Source organism: Melozone crissalis, unplaced genomic scaffold (genome assembly GCF_028551555.1).
Source record: "Melozone crissalis strain CALT ecotype California unplaced genomic scaffold, PUWL_Pcris_2 ptg000002l_1, whole genome shotgun sequence".
Classification (NCBI taxonomy): domain Eukaryota; kingdom Metazoa; phylum Chordata; class Aves; order Passeriformes; family Passerellidae; genus Melozone; species Melozone crissalis.
Genome location: NW_026535780.1, coordinates 11,101,483 through 11,120,758, shown reverse-complemented (window position 1 = coordinate 11,120,758; position 19,276 = coordinate 11,101,483). Strand labels below are relative to the sequence as shown.

General features: G+C 42.8%; 1 protein-coding gene across 1 annotated transcript in view; it reads left to right on the top strand.

Annotated features, from left to right (window-relative positions):
- The first annotated feature begins 13,924 nt into the window (after nt 1-13,924).
- The window catches only part of FER1L6 (fer-1 like family member 6), a 68,894-nt gene continuing 63,542 nt past the window's right edge, over nt 13,925-19,276 (top strand). The window contains exon 1 of the mRNA XM_054270408.1: nt 13,925-13,959. Coding sequence (XP_054126383.1) covers nt 13,925-13,959 — 35 coding nt within the window. The remainder of the gene's footprint in view (nt 13,960-19,276) is intronic.

The following is a 19,276-nucleotide window of genomic DNA, read 5'->3' as shown; positions in this document are numbered from 1 at the left end:
TGGTTCTGAGCCACCCTGGTGGCTCTGCCTTCCCTGCTGTCCTTTCTCCTGTTCCCAACTGTACAATGGCTCTCCCTCCTTTCCTCCTGGCTCCAGACTCTCTGGGTCCTCCTGGAAGACAGTTCCAAATTGCCCACTCCTTCCTGGTGGATAAACTGTCTCAGAGGAGTGTTGCTGTAGCTGGTGTAACATATGCATCAGAAAGATGGTTGAGAGCAAAAAGGGGACTGGTAAATGGGAATACTGTCCTCATCCCTTCCCAGCAGCAAAGAGGGGTTAAATTGACTCAGATTGCCATATGAAAACCCATCAATCATAAATGTCTACACTACGGGGTATGAACGTGTCCCTGTGACTTTACCTTAGCACTCAGCATCTGTGTGAGTAGCCAAGTGCTAAAACAGCCATAAGCCCTAAAAAATCAATTAAGAAAATGCTAACAAGCTTAAAACCTTTAGAGTTTCCCTCTATCATAATCTGTTTTTAACTAAGATAGAGAGGACTGCCTGTTTGGAGAGACATGAATTAACCTTCATGATGTAAGACATTCCTCTTGCCAAATGATCAGGCTTTTATTTTCTTCCTCATCTACTCCTTAATGCCACTCTTTGGCAACGCTTGGACATGGATTGCCAAGCTACTGCACTGAGTAACAAAATGACTGCACATGCAATGGACTGCTCAGTGAGACACGTCCCCTCTTTTTCTGCTAATTTTATTAATTACAGCAGTTTCTTCATTCTTTGATTTCATTCATTTTTTAATACATGGGAGATGTTTACTTTTGCAGAACCATGGAGCACAGTGTGTATATATATATGTTTTTATATGAGACATGAAATGATGAGCTGGGTAACACCCTGTGTATTTGTTCAGCAGGTAGATGTTCAGTTAGTTTAATTAGGTTAAGCCAGACATTGACTAAACTATGCCTTGTGCTTTGTCCCAAAGTCTACACTTGTATCACTTCAAGGACTAATGGAGATAGAAAATGTATGACCAATACCTCTACAGGAAGTTGATTTTATCCTCAACCCATGCTGTAAATCCTGATATGCTCCACACACCATCCCCAGAATACAGGCTCACAGGATGGGATCACAGGAGAACTGAGCAAGGGCCTCTGGGTGGGCTCCAGTTCAACCTCCTGCTCAGAGGAGAGGGACCCTGAGAGCTACTCAGGGCTTGGTCCAGCCAGGCTTTGAAAATCTGCGAGGACAGAGATCACACAGACTATCTGAGCAGGTTGTTCTAATGCTGGTCTGTCCTCAGAATCGAGATTATCTTTTTCTTTTTTGTTTGTTTTTGGGATTTTTTTTTGTTGTTATATCTGGGACATACAGGGAGCAATAACTCTGAACTCTGGGAAGACCTAAACTAAATAAAATATTTCTTATGCCTATCCACTCTACCAGTCTCTGATATCTTGGAGTTAAACTCCCAAGATTCTGTTGATTTTGTTGGGATATTTGTACACTGGGGAGAAAAGTCTGGGGTGGTAAATCTGGAGAGGGTCTATGCATGCAGAGAAGGAGCAGAAGTTGTGTTAGTGCAGCAAATACCTGGACCACATGAAGCCCTATGAAAGGATATATACTTCATAACCCTCCAAAAACCCATTTTGGCATTGTTGCACCCCAGAACATCAGGCTGTTGTGCCTCTGGAGCTGTTTTATGAGCCTGAACACTGGCTGAGCTAGGAGCTGATCCCACCCAACTGCAGCAGCATGGTAGGAGGAGGAAAAGATGTTTCTGTAAAGGAGCACAATGAGCCAAAACCACAGACTTTTGCTAGGCTTCAGTAAGCAGCTAAGAGCACTTTTACACTTCAGTGCTTTGGGAAAGCTTATCTACAATAACCATCCTGAGTATAATTCAGTGTTTAAACAGCCTCACCCTGCCCTGGCAGATCTCTGGGTGGGTTAGTCATAAACACAGGCAGAATCCCTATGGCAGCCAAAGGATGAACACTGGAGTGTCTGGCATGTGTGGGATGAGGTGCTGAAGGCCAGCTTGACAGCAGACAACAGGAAGGTGCAGGAGATGGAAGGAAAAAAGCCCAGGTAATGTCTTTTCTTGGCAGTGAAAATGTCAGACATCTGCAGTTAGAAAAAATAAGGTTTAGGAATACCTAGAGACCTAGAATTTCAACATTAAGGTGCTTGCATGAGTGTTTCATTTAAGTCAGCAAGTTTCATATTATTTTTTTCCTTGTTTGAAAATTTTCAAGGGAAGATCATGAATTCTACTGAACTACAGATGGGAGGAGATGAATGTCTCTGGCAAGCATAATTTCTCGCGTCTTTAGATCTTTTCTTTCTTTTCCACTGTTTTCTAGAATTTTAGTGTCCTCAGGATCACTCTGGTTCACCCTTGGTGTGCATTGACCAGCAGTGCAAGTTAAGAGAACAGAAATCCCTTGGAGCACCCTGGTCCAGGGCTGTGGGGCTTGAATGTGTAAGAGTGGTTTCTGTGTCTGCATCAGCTGGCTTAACATAGCTGATGTCTCTCCCTGCAGTTTTGTGATTCTGCCCTGAAGAAATACTCAGAAACAGCATTGCTGTGTTTCATAGGTAGATGTATAGGTAGATACAGGTATGCATCAGTTTATCCATTGAGATAAACTTTTCATTGCTTTTCATTGCAGTAGGATGCATCTAAAGGCAGAATATGACACCTAAATCTTTCAATACTCAGGTGCAGCAGCTGGAAATAATCTTACTTTAGTGAAATTGATCTAATTCATGAGCTGAGGACTAGCTCTAGTTTCAAGTCCTTGTTTTTCATAAGGAAAAGTTACTGGCTTTTTGCTGAAAGAGAACAGAGGAATATGTGAGTGTTTGTGTCTTTGAGAATATGCAAATATATATATGCATCTATCCATGTTTATTCATATGTTTCTATATTTCTGTTAACAGTAAGATTATTTAAATAGGATATCCTGCTTGTAGTGTATATTCTTGTTTCTACCTTCTTTTGCAGTAGAGCTGAATGTGGATCTAGAAAACAAATTTTGCCTTGGCTGTAGGAGAACAAACGCAGAATTTTTCATGGATTTTGTAGCATCTCTATGGAGTCAGAGATGTGGAACTGAGACCAAAGCTTGGCCAAAGTTCTTAGAGAATTTGCCTTAGAATTTTATATAGTTTATATAAATAGCAAATAAATGGTAGTGATTAAATAAATTTAATGTAGTGACAAATTTTAATTTGTGCCTCACCCTAAATTCTAGGACAACTACAAAAGGTTTTTTGTGTGTAAAGAGAGAGTAATGTTTTGCTTTAATGGTTTGTTTCCTTCATTGAAACAACCTAAGAATATCTACTTAAAACTAAACTAGCATTAGCTCTGATAAGATTTATATCAATTTTTCAATTTCTTCTGCTGAAATGTATTTGTTCTGCTGAGATACATATATGTGATTTTAGAGTTCAAGTCGTTTAATATTCTGTAGGACTGATCCTGCAGACAAGGGATATCTCCATCAGAGAAGAAAGAATTTCTAGTTATTATCACATAGATATTTATTCTGCATTGCTGTGGAATAGCTTTGAAGTTAACAAAAGGGCTTGTCACAGAAGAAAGGCAAGAGGAGGCTGGGTAGGATTATTAGGATTAATTGATTAATTTTAGGTATTATGTTGTATGCAGGCTGCTTGATGTCCTTGAGGAAAGTATTCCTCCCTAAAACAACTCACATAACCCCACATAAACCCTTGTGGCTAAATGCTCTCTGGAAAAGCCTGTTTGTCTCCACTGGTCTGCTAGGAGCATCCTGCCTGCTAATGTGCAGTGGGACCAAACCCTGGCTCCCTGCCTCAATCCCAGCAATGGTGAACGTAGTGGGGGCCTTTATTTCAAGTTTGGAGCTTTATTCCTGTTCACCACAGCTCAGCAGCTCTGGTCAGACTGCAGCACAAGGAAAAGCAAAGCAGTTGTGCTAGGCATGAAAAGGTTTTGAAATAGTGGATGTGGAAAATTACTTCAGGGATATATTGCTTTCCTCTTTGAGTCACACAAATCCCCTCAGAAAGTTTGCAGCCAACCCAGAGCTGCAGCTGAGTCCCCTGAGGGGAGGGATGCCATCCAGAGGGGCAGGACTGGGGAGGGGTCTGTATGAGCTTCATGAAGTTCAAGTGCAAGGTCCTGTGCATGGGCTGGGGCAATCCCCGATATCAGAATGGCTGAATGAATGGGTTGAGAGCAGCCCTGAGGAGAAAGGCTTAGAGATCCTGGTTGGGCATATTGCACATGGCAATGTCCGGAAAGCCAAGCATGTCCTGGGCTGCATCAAAGGAAACGTGGCCAGCAGGTGATTGCTCCCCTCTGCTGTGCTCTTGTGAGAGCCCACCTGGAGCCCCTGTCCCCACCACCGTGTCCAGCTCTGAAGTCTTCAACAAGAAAGGCTCTTGGAGAGGGTCCAGAGGAGGCCATGACAGTGATGTGAGGCTGGAGCACCTCTCCTGTGAGGAAAAGATGAGAGAGTTGAGGTTATTCAGCCTGGAGAAGAGAAAGGTCAAGGGAGACCTTATTGCAGCCTCTCAATACACAGAGGACACTTGCAGAAAAACAGAGAAAGACTTTTTAACAGGGTCTGTAGTGGCTGGACAAGGGGCAGTGGTTTCAAACTGGAATCCAGTAGGTTTAAGTTGGACATAAAGGAAGAATTCTTTTGATGAGGGCAGTGAGGCACTGGAGCAGGTTATCAGAGGAGCTGTAGATACTCCAGTCTGGGAAGTGCTTAAGACCAGGTTGGATAGGGCTTGGAGAAACCTGGTCTGTTGAGAAATGTCCCTGTCTGTGGTGGAGGGGTTGGGGTGAACAATTTTGAAAGTTCCCTTTCAACACAAATCAATGTATTATACTGTGATTCTGTGAATAGAAGATTAATATTTCCTCTGTATGTTTATATACAAAGAGGCATATTAGTGATTCTTCCAGCAATCTTTCTTCATATAACAATCTGTATCTTCTTTCATGTTTGTTTGCTTTTCTTCTTTATTAAATAGTCCAGGTAAAATATGAATGAAATTCGATGCAGACCTGATTCCTCACAAGAGGATCAATTTTTGTGTGGAGACAGGCTCCTTGCTGCATGGACAGGTATTTTTGACCAGCCATTTCCATCTCTGACACTCACAAGGCTTGTGACATTGCAGTAACTTGGCTGCTTCCAAACATCTTGAGAAATACTGCAATAACCAAAAGAACTTGATTCAACCAAATGTGCTGATTTTTGATGAAGTGTGACTCATACCCCAAACAGCAAACTCCTTTGAGTTCCACCCTGTGAAGGGAGGATCCTCTCAAGGACATTGATGAGATGAGAATATTGACATAGAGATGTTGCTGTAGACCTTAGCAGTGTTCTGGACATTTTATACAGCCTTTATTTGAGCAGCTTCCCTCTAGCAACAGGGAAACAAAGGGGTAATACTGATAAACAATGATATATGGATGGCTGTGGTAAAAGGTGAGAGAGAAGATATTTGCCCAGAACTCTCAGGCCCTCTCCTTTGAAACATAAAACTTTCTTTGAATTAAAGGGTGATTTTGTAGAAAATCTGGACTGGTCACACACTTTCTTTTTACAAGTTTAGATTTTCTGGTAGCAAATGGAACCTAAGTTGCTGCAGCACCAGAGAAAACTCATTTCTAGTCCAGTTTAAAGGCATTTTGCAGCATCAGTGCAAAGCACATTGTCCTGGTTTCAGCTGGGATACAGTTAGTAGCTTGGACAGCCTTGCAAAATCGGGATTTAGGATTGAGACTAATGTTGCTAACACTGATGTAGTTGTTCATGAGAAGTATTTACACTCTGTCAAGGACTGTTCAGCCTCTCACACTGCCCTGCCAGTGAGGAGTCTGGAGGTGCACAAAAAGTTGTGAGTAGACACAGCTGGGACAGCTGACCAGCTGATCCAAGGGATATTCCATAGCATATAGATCCAAGGGATATTCCATTCCATGTGGCATCATACTGAACAATATCCTAGGGGAATTGACTGAGTGGTGACCTGCTGCTCCAGGACTGTCTGGGCAGCTGTCAGTGAGTGGTAAGCAAACTGCATTGTGTATAATTTGTTCTGTACATAATAGTAATAATACATTATTATTATTATTATTATCATCATCATCATCATCATCATCATCATCATCATCATCATTATTTCTTCCCCATCATTTTTGTCCTAATAAACTTCTCTATCTCAATGAAAGAGTTTTCCCTTTTTCCCCTGTTGTCTCCCCACTCCACTGAGGGGCAGTGAGTGAATGGCTGTGTGGTGCTCAGCTGCCTGCCAGGGTAACCCAGACCCCAGTGTAGTGTGGCACTGATCAGCCCTGCCAGGGGTTGGTGCTGGGTGGCAGCAGCCCTGTGTCCCACTCAGAGCCTTTGGAGCCCCCCTGGGATTTCCACAGGCAGTTATCCTCACACTCTGTAAGTAATTGTTCAAGGTGTTATTGTTTTTCTGTCTGTCTTATGACTGGTTCAGGGCTGGAGAATAAAGGAGTTTATTTGGCCTGGCAGGGCACAGGCTGTCCACAGTGAAAATCAAGTCACCTTGCAATGATTGCTGTCTGGACCAGAGCACAATTACTGCAGCAGCTATTCCATAAAATACTCCCTGTAAACTTGGTATCTGTAGAAATGCTGAAGGCAGCATTCACTCTTCTGGTTTTCAAAAGATATGTCTGTTATGAAGGTAATCCTCTAAAATCATACCGAAGATTAATTTGAAAGTTTTGCAGAACAGGAGGTTATTCTGGAATATGTGACTGGTAAACTCTTGCATTTTACAGCTCCACTGAGCCAGAAATAAGAGTCCTTTGCACTTTAAGATAAGTGAGATTCATCCTGTTTCAAGAAATGTCAGAATAATAAGCTGCTTGCCTCTTTATCTAGGAGCACCTTTTACATTGGTCAATGATGGTCTTTCCACTTATTTGGACTGGAACTGAAGTAGGGACAATAAGAACAGATTTATAATGGAAGAAGAGATCTAAAAAGAAAAGAGATCTAATGTTGGCAGTGTGGGATCACAGGGACATAGGAAGTGAAAAAGTGTTGTCAGGCCGTGGGCAATGCAAAAATCCTAACTTTAATGTCACACGTAGGCATTTGTAAATAGAGAATTGTATTATGTCCTCAAGAATTGTCAGTAGCTTTTGGTAAAACTCTGGGAGGGCAATGTACATTCCTTATCCTCCACATTTGCCCACCAGGACCCCTGATACTGGGTGTCTGTACTTGTCTTGGTAAGGTGAGCTACAGCCTTTCTGAGGCTGGAATAACAAAGCTGCTCTGTGCCAGGTGTAGCGACCTCAGAGCTGCTTTGTGCTCACAACTTTCTGTTCATGGAAACCAAACTGCTTGTCCTCCTGAGCAGTGTTTGAACTTCATGTCTGCTTGGTAGAGAATCCCACTGTGTGTGGGGGATAAACTGGGATGCTGAGCACTTCCCTCAGCAAACAGTCTGGTTTTGTTCAGAAAGGATTTATTTGGGATTAACACTTCCCACTAGTCGATGGTTATGTTCCAGTGCAGACAATCCACTGATAAAGCAGAAGCATCTTTGCAGATGTCACTGTTCAGTTGACATTCACAGTGTATCTTGTGTCATCACTGTAGTGGGATGACCCAGACAGAAGTCTTGGGGCTGTATTGGTGGACTGTGTTTTTTGGTCATGAGTCTTGATAGCTGTACTGGGCAGACCCTTGTTTGCCCATCAGAGCATGTGAGAGCTCACAGAGCTGCTGTTGGCACTGACAGGGTTTGGTGCAAAATAGGGCAGCCCTAAGTGTGTTTCATACCCATGGCCCAGGCAGCCTTCTGTGACCAGGAATGCAAGGGAGGGAGAGGAATTAAATTCCTGTGATTTAACTCATCCCTTGACAGGAGACTGACCTCTGACTTGGGATTGACGACCACATCCAAAGATACATAATATTGTGGGCCAAGTGCACCCAGGTGGGATTTGTGATTCCTCTCCTTTTCTAGGTCCACAATAATTTGCTAACAAATCTTGCTAATGGACTTTGGAAAGTCAAAGACTTGGTATATTGTGAGTCCTGTAAAATAACAAGCCCCCTGGAGAGAGGAGATTGCACAGCTGAGCTGCAGAGCCTGGGCTCAATACTGAGATCTGGCCTGGCCTGGGAAGGGTTGAGGCACTGCCTGTGAGAAATGGCTCAGCAAGGGATGCTTGTCTGCCTGGCTGCACAGAACAAGGCTTGCTCAGGGACAGCTCCTGCCCCAGGCTTGTTTCAACACTCACAGGGCACTAAATCAGGAATCATCACTGCCTATGGGCAGATCACAGACCCCTCTGGCTGAGCTGGCACTGAGACTGCTCTGGGACTTGGCTGCTGAGCAGGTTTCTTTTGCAGAGCAGCACAGCCCTGAGTCTGTCACTGATGCTTCATTACTTCTGCAGATACAGAAGTTTTTATGGCTGCAGGAGCAGAACCAAGGGCACCAGCAGGGTCTGAGTCACTTTGTGCTGCCTGAGCCACGCTGCAGCACCTGCTGTACAAGCAGGGAGGGGGAAGGGGAAGCAGGGGCACAGAAACCTGCAGGCAGCTGCTCACCTGCCATAAGCAAAGCTGGGATTACAATTCAGGGCTCTTGAGTAGCACTCCCTCCACCCTTTTGTATGCCTTTATCTCCCTGAAATAATTTTTTTAGTAAAGCAAGTGCTAAAAGATTGAGTTAGGGATGGAATCAGAACACTGAGGTCCCCCTGGGCAGGGCACTGAATGTAATACTTCACTTCCACAAGCACATATTATATTTCTCAAATTTGAAATGTTTTCCTTTACATCAAAGCATCCATCTGTTCAATATTCAGGAAGAAATACACTCACTGAGGGTAATCCAACAGCATTGTCCCACACCAGCCAGGTCTTGCAGTGGCTGGCAGGTTCTGACTCTCCATCCCTGTATGGCCACCTTGCAACCTGCTCCCCAAAGCTGTAGGAAGCACTGGGGAAATGCTCTTGCTGTGGCCCTGTACAGCCACTTCTATATCTGCACTCCTCCTGGCCCTTGGCCAGCTTTGCAGCATCACTTACAAAAGCCAAATTCTGCTCTTTCTACTTGGCTCTATTAAACGTCTTTATTTCTTTTCAGCTGGATCATTAGTTAGATCATTCTGTATTGTTTTTGACATATGTATTCTTCCCTGAAAAATTATAGAAATCCCATTTATAGGGCTACCCATTCACTGAGAGAGCACACCAATTCACCAATTTATACCGGCTGAGTGGACAGCTTATTTAATGTCTTCTTCTAACCAGGTATCACTTCCTCCAAAAGAGGTTGTTCTAATGCTTTGAGGACTCCCTGTCAGCAGATAATTTGTGCTTCTTGTTCTCTGACTTGCCACAAAATGAAGTCCCTGTTTATTGCTGCTTGCATTTGGCAGCAACACGCCCAGTTTGGTCCCATCTGGAGCCATAGAATGGTTTGGGTTGAAAGAGATCTTTAATGGTCACCTGCTCCCAATGCCCTGCCATAGCAGGGACACCTTCAGCTAGATCTGATTGCTCAGGCACTCTCCAGCCTGTCCTAGAATGTAGAGATGGGGCATTTACCTCCTGTCCCAGAGGAACAAAGGGCACCAGGTCCCTCAGGGTCTCAAAGGTCATTGAGAGCAATATTCTGCACCCATTTAGGAAACCAAACACAAACCATGTAAACATGGGGATCACTAAGTGCCCAGGGTAGTTGGGAGGAACCACTTTGTCCTCAGATGTCATCTCTAGAAATGCCATGGTTTGATCAGAGCATTTTCAAACCACTGAAGTCTGACACCCTTCCCACGGGACAGGTAAATCTTTTAAATCCATCAGCTGCAGAGACCACTCAAAGCTGCACAGCTTTATTGATATGGCAGGAATGAGCTGGAAATAGACTCTGTATCCTGACTTTCTTCTCATCCTTGGCCTTCCACTGGAGGCTGGACTTAGCCCAGGTCTGGTCTACTTTTTTTTTATGACAGGAGAGGGGCTGAGTCACTTTTTTAACATATTGACTTATTGAAAACCTCCCCTTATGTAAACTTTCTGTTTCTTGACACTCCTGACTTGCCAAGTATCCTAGAACTTGGTGCTGGGCACAGCCCCCACCTTGATTTATCAGGCAGCTCAGAGAAACACCCACTCTGTAAATACAAGGGAGTTTCTGTTCAGCCTCAGATTCATAAAATGAACATGCCAGAACTTTCTGTCCTCCTGTTCCTGTGGCACAGAGCAATCCATCAGGCACAGGGACTGCTGTCCTGTGGTGCCTGGCTGGTGAGTTGAGGCTCACAGCTGGTGCAGGGCTGTTCCGGCTGGGTGAGAGTGGGAGATGCAAAGCTGAGCTTTGAGCATGGTGGGAAAATATTATTTTAACAAGTATTGCTGAGGTTGGATTTACTAAGGAAGGGGAGAAAAGAGGCAAGAATCAGGAAAGTGTTCCCCCTCAGGGAGTGATTTGTGATGTGCTTTGTGATCTGGGATGGGCAGCTGGTGAAGGCAGGGTTCCTGTGGGGCTCTGCTGCTGCTTCCCTGTATGAACCCCACAGCTGGAAACTGCCCCCTTTGTCTTCCACCAATTTTAATAGGTTAAACCCCCTGGTGACATTTCCCTTTGGCTACCACCAGCCTGAAGCCTGCTCTCACAACCATGGGGACAGTGCCTCCCAGCCAGCCCTTCCTGTGTGCCACAGCAACCACCAGGATGATTATGGTGACAAGTTTCACTGTCTGTGATACAATGGCAGGTAAAGACCAGCACCCCACTGTGTTGGGGTCAGATATGGTCACAGAAAGTCTCACAGAGTCTCTGAAAGTCTCTGAGGAAGCCTTGAAGAGATTTCAGTTTCACTAGCAAAGGGTGAGGAATGGAATTGTCAGTACTGTGCTCATACAGATAGGAAGGATTACATGGTCTGATTTCTCTAATTTAATGTCCAGCTTCTACATGGCACCCATGGCTTTTCTAGTGAGTAGTACTAGATGGAAAGGGTAGTTCCTGGAAGAAGACTGTCCATTGCACCATGTGCTCTGCAAGCATGGCTTGATTTCAGAGTGTACAGATACATACATGGAGCCTGCTGCTGCCCTACTTGTTCCACAGCAGTTCTGGAAACAAACTTCAGAAAACATGGGCTGAAGCTGCACCTGGAACATGGTCTTTACAGCAACAAGAACAGGAGATACCACCCTCACAGCCTTTCCTTGCTGTTACAGTGCTCAGTTATAAAATAATCTGGGAGATTTCTTGCCAGCCTTGCCAGTCTGGAGGCACACACACTGAGGAGCAGTGTACATGTTTACATCCACTCAAAAAAGCCCTGTTGGCAGCTCAAGGCAGGCATCCCATATGGCCTGAAGGCTGATTTGCACCTCTTTACACACTGAATCTTAACTGTTAAACTTCATAAGCCTGAAAACATTTCCTATGGAAAATGAAGCAGTGAAGACAAACTTACTCTCTACTTTCTCCTTCAACAAAGTGAGAAGGAAAAGGAGAAGAGAAGAGAAGAGAAGAGAAGAGAAGAGAAGAGAAGAGAAGAGAAGAGAAGAGAAGAGAATTAGGTCAGGGCAGCTGCTGAATGGTCACCTCAGTTTTTGCCACTCAAATGCTAATTAAGTCCTCAATGCAGAGCCAGTTGAGCAAACAGGATGCTATTGGATTGTTTCAGGTTTTTTGGGAAGCTTTGCCCAGTCAGAAAACAAGCTGTTTGAGACCCAGATGGTGTAGGGGGCTTGCAGCCTGCCAGAGAAGCTCTCTGCAGAGGTGAGCAGCGTTTGGCTGCCTGACAGGATGTTGGTGAACAAAACTGATCATACCCTGAGTATTGGGTGCCCAGGACTCTCCCTGACAGCTTTCTCCTGCAGAGCTGCCAGTTCTGCGTACTTGGTTGCAATTTCTAGGGCAGGGTAGGGAAACCACTCTGTGCAGGTCATGAATAATTTCTCAATTCAGCTCTGCAAGAGAGAATGTTTTTTTTTTAAATTTTAGCAGACTGTGAGCAACCCCTCCACTGAAAGGGCTCCCTGATCTCTCCTGGTGTTTAGGATTTAATCTAGAACAGGGTGCTTTAAAACCTCACTTTGGTGAAAGTGCTCTGGAATGGCTGTGCTGTGTGGGATGTCCCAGGGACCACAGCATTCTGCTATCAGTCCAGCCTGCCTCCACCGGGTGTGCTTTATCTGCTATTATCCATGTTCCAATTCCTTCCTTAGTGGAGCTCATGCTTTCTAATGAGAAAGTTATTGAATCTTTTAAAGGAGGTAGATGGGTAAAGCAACAGGCACATCATTACCCAAAACTGGGAAAGACAAGATAGATGAGAAAAAGAAGGAAAAGAAACTGAAGAAGAGTATCCCCAGTGAAAGCCAGCACAAGAACTCAGGGCTAATTACAAAATTCAGAAGGATGAATGAAAAAAAAAGCATTAATTTTCTGCTCCAGTGGAGAAAAGGGAATTTTGCATATGGTTTTTAAAGATACAGGAGCATATGAGATATCTGATTTAATTACCATTTCTCCTTTGAGCAGAAAAATCACTCAAGTCAAACAAGATTGTGATGGCTGCTGGTGAAGGGCAGGGCAGCTTCTGGACAGCTAGGCTGGAATCTTCTTGAACAGAAGAAGAACAAATAAGCCTGACCTTCAGAGGCAGCCATCTCCCCAAATTCCACTGAGAAAAAACAAAAAGATAGAGAATTTTGACCCTGGTTGATCATTTGGGTTAAGCTGTCTACTGTAGTTTAATTTCTCTGCAATGTTCACTTCAGCAATATTACCAAAACCTCATGTGCTATGGGTACTTCATCACTTCATCACATACTTAATGATGTATTTTGGGAATAATTAATCCTTCTGCTGGGGCTCAAATGTTTCATTCCAAAGGTGTCCCTAACGAGATGTTCAGCTCACAGTAATGGAGCGTCCTCTTTAAAGGCCAGCTCCCATCAGACAAGGTTAAGAACAATGTGAAAACTGTCTTTGGGAAGTGCAGAACAAAAGTGGTCTTGTGCCTCTGTAATTTGTTCTCAGCAAGGACTGAAGGATGTCCAAGAGGAAATGTCAAGGAATCAGATGTACTTACAAGACTGGAGACAAGACCTGTGACAATATGATGGTTTATTAACCAAGAATAACAGATACTAAGCCTTTGAACTGGGGAGGTTAGAGGAGTAGAAGGGGGAACCACAATCCAGAGCCTTGTACATTGATCTGCTATAGAGAGAAGTTAGGCAAGCTATAGGTGGAAAATGAAAATAGAGAAAAGAAATTATGTCCTTATTAGAAAAGAAGTGAGTGTGAATACAAGACAAGCCTGTTTTTCAGAGAGTGGTTGCTAAGACTGTCTGAAATCTAAACTTTTCAAGGTGTCTTGGTGGGTGTTATATTCCTGCTGTCCTCTTAGCTCTGAGCTGCTGTTCAAGAGCAGGGCACGGCTTCCACAACAGACTGGCTCCTGCAGATCTCTGCAGAGCAAGAGGAGTTCATGTTTGCACTGAGATAAATCTTTGTTCTTGTTCAGTGTTTACCAGATTGACTAACCAGGCACCACATTTGCTACCAGCAAGAAGCAAACTTAAATGCAAATAGAACAAGAGGACACAGCCTCAAATGTGACCAGGGAGGTTTTAGATTGGATATTTAAGAAAAATAATTCTTCACTGAAAGGGTTATCAAGCACTGGAACAGGCAGCCCAGGAAAGTGGCTGAGTCACCATCCCTGGAGGTATTTAAAAGACATGTAGATGTGGCACTCAGGGACATGGTTTAGTGGTGAGCTTGGCAGTCTCAGGTTAATGGTTGGGCTTGATGGTCTTAGTGCTCTTCTCCAGCCTGATTGGTTCTGTAAGCTTGGAAAGCCCATTCACCATGTAAAAGGTAGAGACTGAAAGAAAAGCAGCAGGATGGAGCCCTCAACAGTGGTACCTCAGCCCCACAGGTATGTCTAATACCCTCAGGAAATTCTTCCAAGGTTTAAATTAAATTCAGCTAATTAGAAGACTTTCTCTTGAAGGAAAAGAAATCAACAAGTCCTTTAATTCTTGTTTTGGCTGCTTCTGGGGAGTGTGATTATTATTCCTGGTAAGATCTAGTCCATAATGCCTTGTGCTGTCTTTAACAATTTTTAACTGCACAAGGTCATGGAAGTCTTTCACAGTTCAGCAGATGAGGGGTCAAGATCCCTGTAGAGAGAATAAAGAGCTCTAAGAGGTGCAGAAACACAAGAAAGGACCTCTCTGCATGTAACAACTGCATTCTTTATTTTGTAGGCCTGTGTTAGTATTTAGTAGATCTATTCCCCAGCTCTTGTGTATTGACATGAGAAATGTCATTGAATAGAACCACTAATTTGCATCTGTTCAGGATGTGGCTTCCTTGTTGTCATGACTCATGATGCATAAGGATGCTAAATGTCAATGCAAAGTCCTTGGTTTTCTGCAGGAGGGACAGACTTTGGAAGAGCCAAGGCTGTGTGTGCCAGGGTGGATGGCCAGTGCTTGCAGAGGTACTGTGGTGCTGCAGCTCTGGTGCTGCTCTTCCTGAAGCCTTCTCAGGGTTTGGAGTTTGAGATCATTTGTGGCAGAACTGTGCACAATTCAAAGGCTCAAATTATAGGTTGCTCAGAATGCATATCAGTATACCTGGTATTTCTTCTTCTGCATCTAGGGAAATAATTTTTTTAAAATTAAAATGCTGAAAAGCATGGAAGTAACTGTGTCAAACCAGTTTCTGCCTCCCAGGAAGGGCTAAAGGTGGAAATACAGTTTATGAAACAGGTATGAGCAAGGCCCTCAGCAGTTTCATACACTTAGGAAGTTTATGAGCTGGATGGATATCAGACCCTCTGCCCACAAACTCCATAAATGTGCCTGAAATCTCCTTGAATTCTCTAACTCAACGACCTTCTTTGCAATGTCTGATTTTGGTGTCTCACTGAAGAATACCTCATTTGTTCACAACCTCATTTGTTTTAAACTTGTTGCCTGATAATGTCATTGAGCACTGTGGTTTTGTGGTCTGGGGGTGAAACTGAGACACTCCTTCTCTATCCATCTTTCCATGTCACTCATTATTTTATAGCTCACTTCCAAAGAACACTTCAGGTGTGCTTAAACAATATAGTGAACCCAGATGTTTCTCAAAGACCTGAGGATCACATGAGACTGATAATTGGGAATGAATTCACCTTCCTGCTCAAATGTGTTCCAAGAATGGATTTGTTTTTTCACTATCAGGCTTTATGGTGGATTAAGTATAATTTTGGCAAAAGCTTGTGTATGTATGCTTTGATCATTCATAGAGAAGCATGATAATGAATCCATACCTGATTCAAATCCATGCCAAGTGACCCAGCCATGCATAGATTTGGTATTTATGATCTGGGAATGACCAGAACAGGAGAAACATCCTATGAGGTCAGATACCATATCCATCTGGCACTGTGCTCTTCTCCAGCAGGCACAAGGGTAGGATATTCAGAGAGAGCACAGGAGCCTGGGCACTTTCTGTGTCCATTCTCCTTAGCATCCAGAACATTTTTACCATGAGTGTTAATGCAGACATCCCCATCCAGTCCTTTTAGTATTTTCAGTCTTGTTTCATCAGGTGCATCCTCATTCTTGTACTGTGTGTTATGCTGTGTAAGAATCAGCTTTGCTTTCACCCTATTTGCCAGTTTAAATTTACAAAATTTCATCCTTTTCCCACTCAGTCATCCCCTCTCCAAATTAAGAGTTACAGCTGTGTCAGTCTGTCATAAACTGACTTTTCCCACCCTTTTTCTGTGCCTTCTCTAACCCTGTTGCCTTATTTGAGATGTGGAGACCAAAGCTGTGCAAAGAATATGAGATATTAAACTGATTTATTCTGTGTTCCTGTGTAATGACCTTGTGTAGGTTCACCAGTGATTTAAAGGCAAGCTGACACTCACTCCTTTCTTGCTGACACCCATCCTGACAGCACAGTGTGGATGCTTTTACTGATGCTGCACATGAGCTGCTAATTCTGAGACCACCAGGGGTGACTCCAGGACCATCTTCTAGTGTTGGGTAGCCAGTTCAGCATTTCTCAGGCATAATTCATTATTTTTACTGTACCACCTGAAAAGCACAAGCTATCATCTCTTTCTCAGGGTAAACAGTTTCTGCCAGGACCCTCTTTTGATCACACTTCACAGTGTTTTCTCTGAATTGCTGAGTTTTAGGTTCCTTTTGAGATGGGAATACAAAGCAGCCAACTGTAGCCAGAATACAGTAATTTAGTGGAATAAGAGGTTCCCTTTCATATTTTAATTTAATTTCTTATGCTATCTAAGGCTGATTTCAGGTTTTGACTGCTGCAGTGCAAGAAGCAGAAGTTTTACACAGAAATACCCACAAAGACAGCAGAATTTCTCCTGAATAGCTATTTTAGAGCTTTTTCTTGAATGCACAGAGCCAGTGTGTAACTAATCCTGACCACTGTATTGTCAACTTGAAATTTTGTTTTCTTATGGAGGAGATATTAATAGTTGAGACAAGACATGTAAAGTCACAGTGTCAGATAGATATGACAATCCCTAAGATTCAGAACTGACACCTGTGGCTGCCACTGCTGTTTTTTAAATTGTAGCTTGTCACACAGGATTCTGTATTCACCTTCTTGAAGAGCTGAAGCTTTCCTATTGCAAATCCTTGGACCTGTCAACACAGCAGAACCAGGGGGAAATCAGGAAAAGTGTAAACAAGTTAAGGCAGCTTGTAAAAGCTCCAAGCTTTGAAAGAACCACATCAGAAATAATGGATTTGGGAATAAAGGGAGGTTCTTTGCTGAAGCAGGATGAAGGATCTGACAGTATCTGAACTGAACAAAGCAACCCTGCACTGGGAAACAGAGTGAATTAAATGAATTAATTGGTGAAGTCTTCCCTTAACTTCTATAATCCTGAGAAAAGAAGGCATGAAATGAATACATTTTAACCACTCATTAAGATTTTTTTACTTTCCATATGCCCAAGATCACATAATTTATTTTATTCAGCCATCCTTAATAATTAAATGTAATGCAAAAAATTTCTTCCCTGGGACTTCACTTATTATCACAAATGACATATTGTCTTAATAAAAAATGGTTGTGAATTAACCAACTGTGCTTATGTGGCTATTTTAGATTTAGTAGACTTTTCATTTTGAAGCCACATCTTTGTATTGTAATTATATTTTATTCTTTGGAAAAAGGGATGTAAGTTATGAGATAATTTCCTTGACTAGATCATATTGTGGGAGTGCTAAAATGAGCCAAGAGTCATTCCTATATTTCAGGTTTGTTGGGTTTTTTTTTGTTTTTTTGGTTTTTTTTTTTGCATTTGAAATGAAATGAAGTAACATTTTTATGACTTAGAGAACTGGTGTTTATTTCATGGAAATTAGAACTACTCATGTAGGTAATTATTCACCTGGTGCAGTACTGTTTGATCTACTGAAATACTCTTTTGAAAATGAACTTACATTGAAAGAAGTGGAATTTTAAGGAGCTGAATAATAACCCCACCAGGACATCTTAGAAAATGCAAATAACAAAATCCAAAGATAAAAACCCACCCATCAAATTTTATGTTCATGTATAGGAAGGCAGAAGTATTTTTTCTTCTTTCTTCAGTTTCTGCCTCAGAGCTGAGGTGCACAAACCTTTGATCATCCCTGAACTAAATAAGTTTGATGGCTCCAAAAGGTTTGCTGAGACTGCTGCTTCCAGGGAGGAAGGGATTTGGGGGGAAAAGCAGGGCAAAGCTGCTCCAATAAGGACTTTCTGCTGCCAAGAGCACGCTGGCAGCTCACTCAGCCTGTCCACGTGAGAGCTGGATGGCCTTGGGAGATGTGTTGGATAAAGCAGGATTTGTGTCTGTGTCTGATCTGGTGTGCAGCTCTCACTCCCTGGTTTCTTTCCTCTGTGCCCTCCAGGAACCCAGCTCACACACCTGCACAAGGGAAGGGCATCTCAAGGCTACAGAAAATATTTTGGTGGAAGAAAATACTACATTTAAACAATGTGGAGAAACTCTGAGGTTCAGTATTAGTAAGGTCATTTGAAGTCTCATGCTGACAGCTCTGAAGTGGATTTTTTTAAAATTAGACTGCAAATTGCAGTTATTGGATATCTAAGAGAACATTATGCTGTGCAAGAAGTGATCACAAGGCCTCTGTGATGATGGTACAGCTTAGATGAAAAGAAAGAGCATGAAAGCAATTTTTTGAAAGCTGGATGCTGCCATTAATGAACGCTGACAAGAGGGGAATGAAATTTGTGAGTCTTTTTTTCAAGGTATGAAAATTAATTCAGAGACCCAGTGGACCTGTGGCACTGATAAGAGGAAATGAACACTTGTGTTTACAGAGGTGCAAACTCAACATGGTCTGAGTGTAGGCAAATGCTGTGCTGTGGTTGCTGTCCCACTCTTATTTACTATTTATATCAGGGAAGTCTCAATGAATCACACTCATAAACTAAGGTCTACGTTGTACTGTGCACATGCAGAAAAGAAAAAGTTATCCTGACTTCAGATTTTTTTACAATCCCCATGTGAAAGGAGCTGGGACACTGTCCTCTTTGAACTGAGAAATGTTCTTGATTAGCTGAGATGGCTGATTTTTAATTGCTTCTAATCAAAGCACTTAAAACAGGAAACCTCTTTGTAGCCTGTAAGAATTCTTTCATCTGCCTTCTCTTTGGGCATGAAATTGCTTTATTCTATCTCAAATTAGCTTGTAGGATTGAGTAAGGAGCAAACCCTCTAGCTGTGCATTATGTATCATGTGGGGGTTAAATCTTCACTGAAGTTTGTGAGCAATGCCTCAACACTAACAACCTCCAACCTCTCCACAGGTCCATGACAGGTGAATGAGTTTTTCTGCACCCAAGGCTCTCCTGATTTCCCATGTTTGTGCCTCACTGGTAGCCAGGAGGTCCTGGGGGAACATGGGAGACCTTTCCTCATTATATCTTTGGGGTTTACCTAGAGGTGGCACAAAGTTTTATGCCTGTCTTAGGGATACAGATGGGTATGGATAACTTTGGGGTCATTCTCAAATCTGGTAGAACTGCATAGAAGGTCCAAATTTTCTCTTGTTAAAAATTACACCATCTTGGGGAAGAAGGGATGGAAAAATGTTCAAGTTTTCAGCAGTTTCAGAATTTATGTCAAAACTGCAGGGAAAAATATTTTGTGGAAATCTTAAGAAAGTTTACTTTTTTTATTCCTTCCATGAGAACAAACTGTC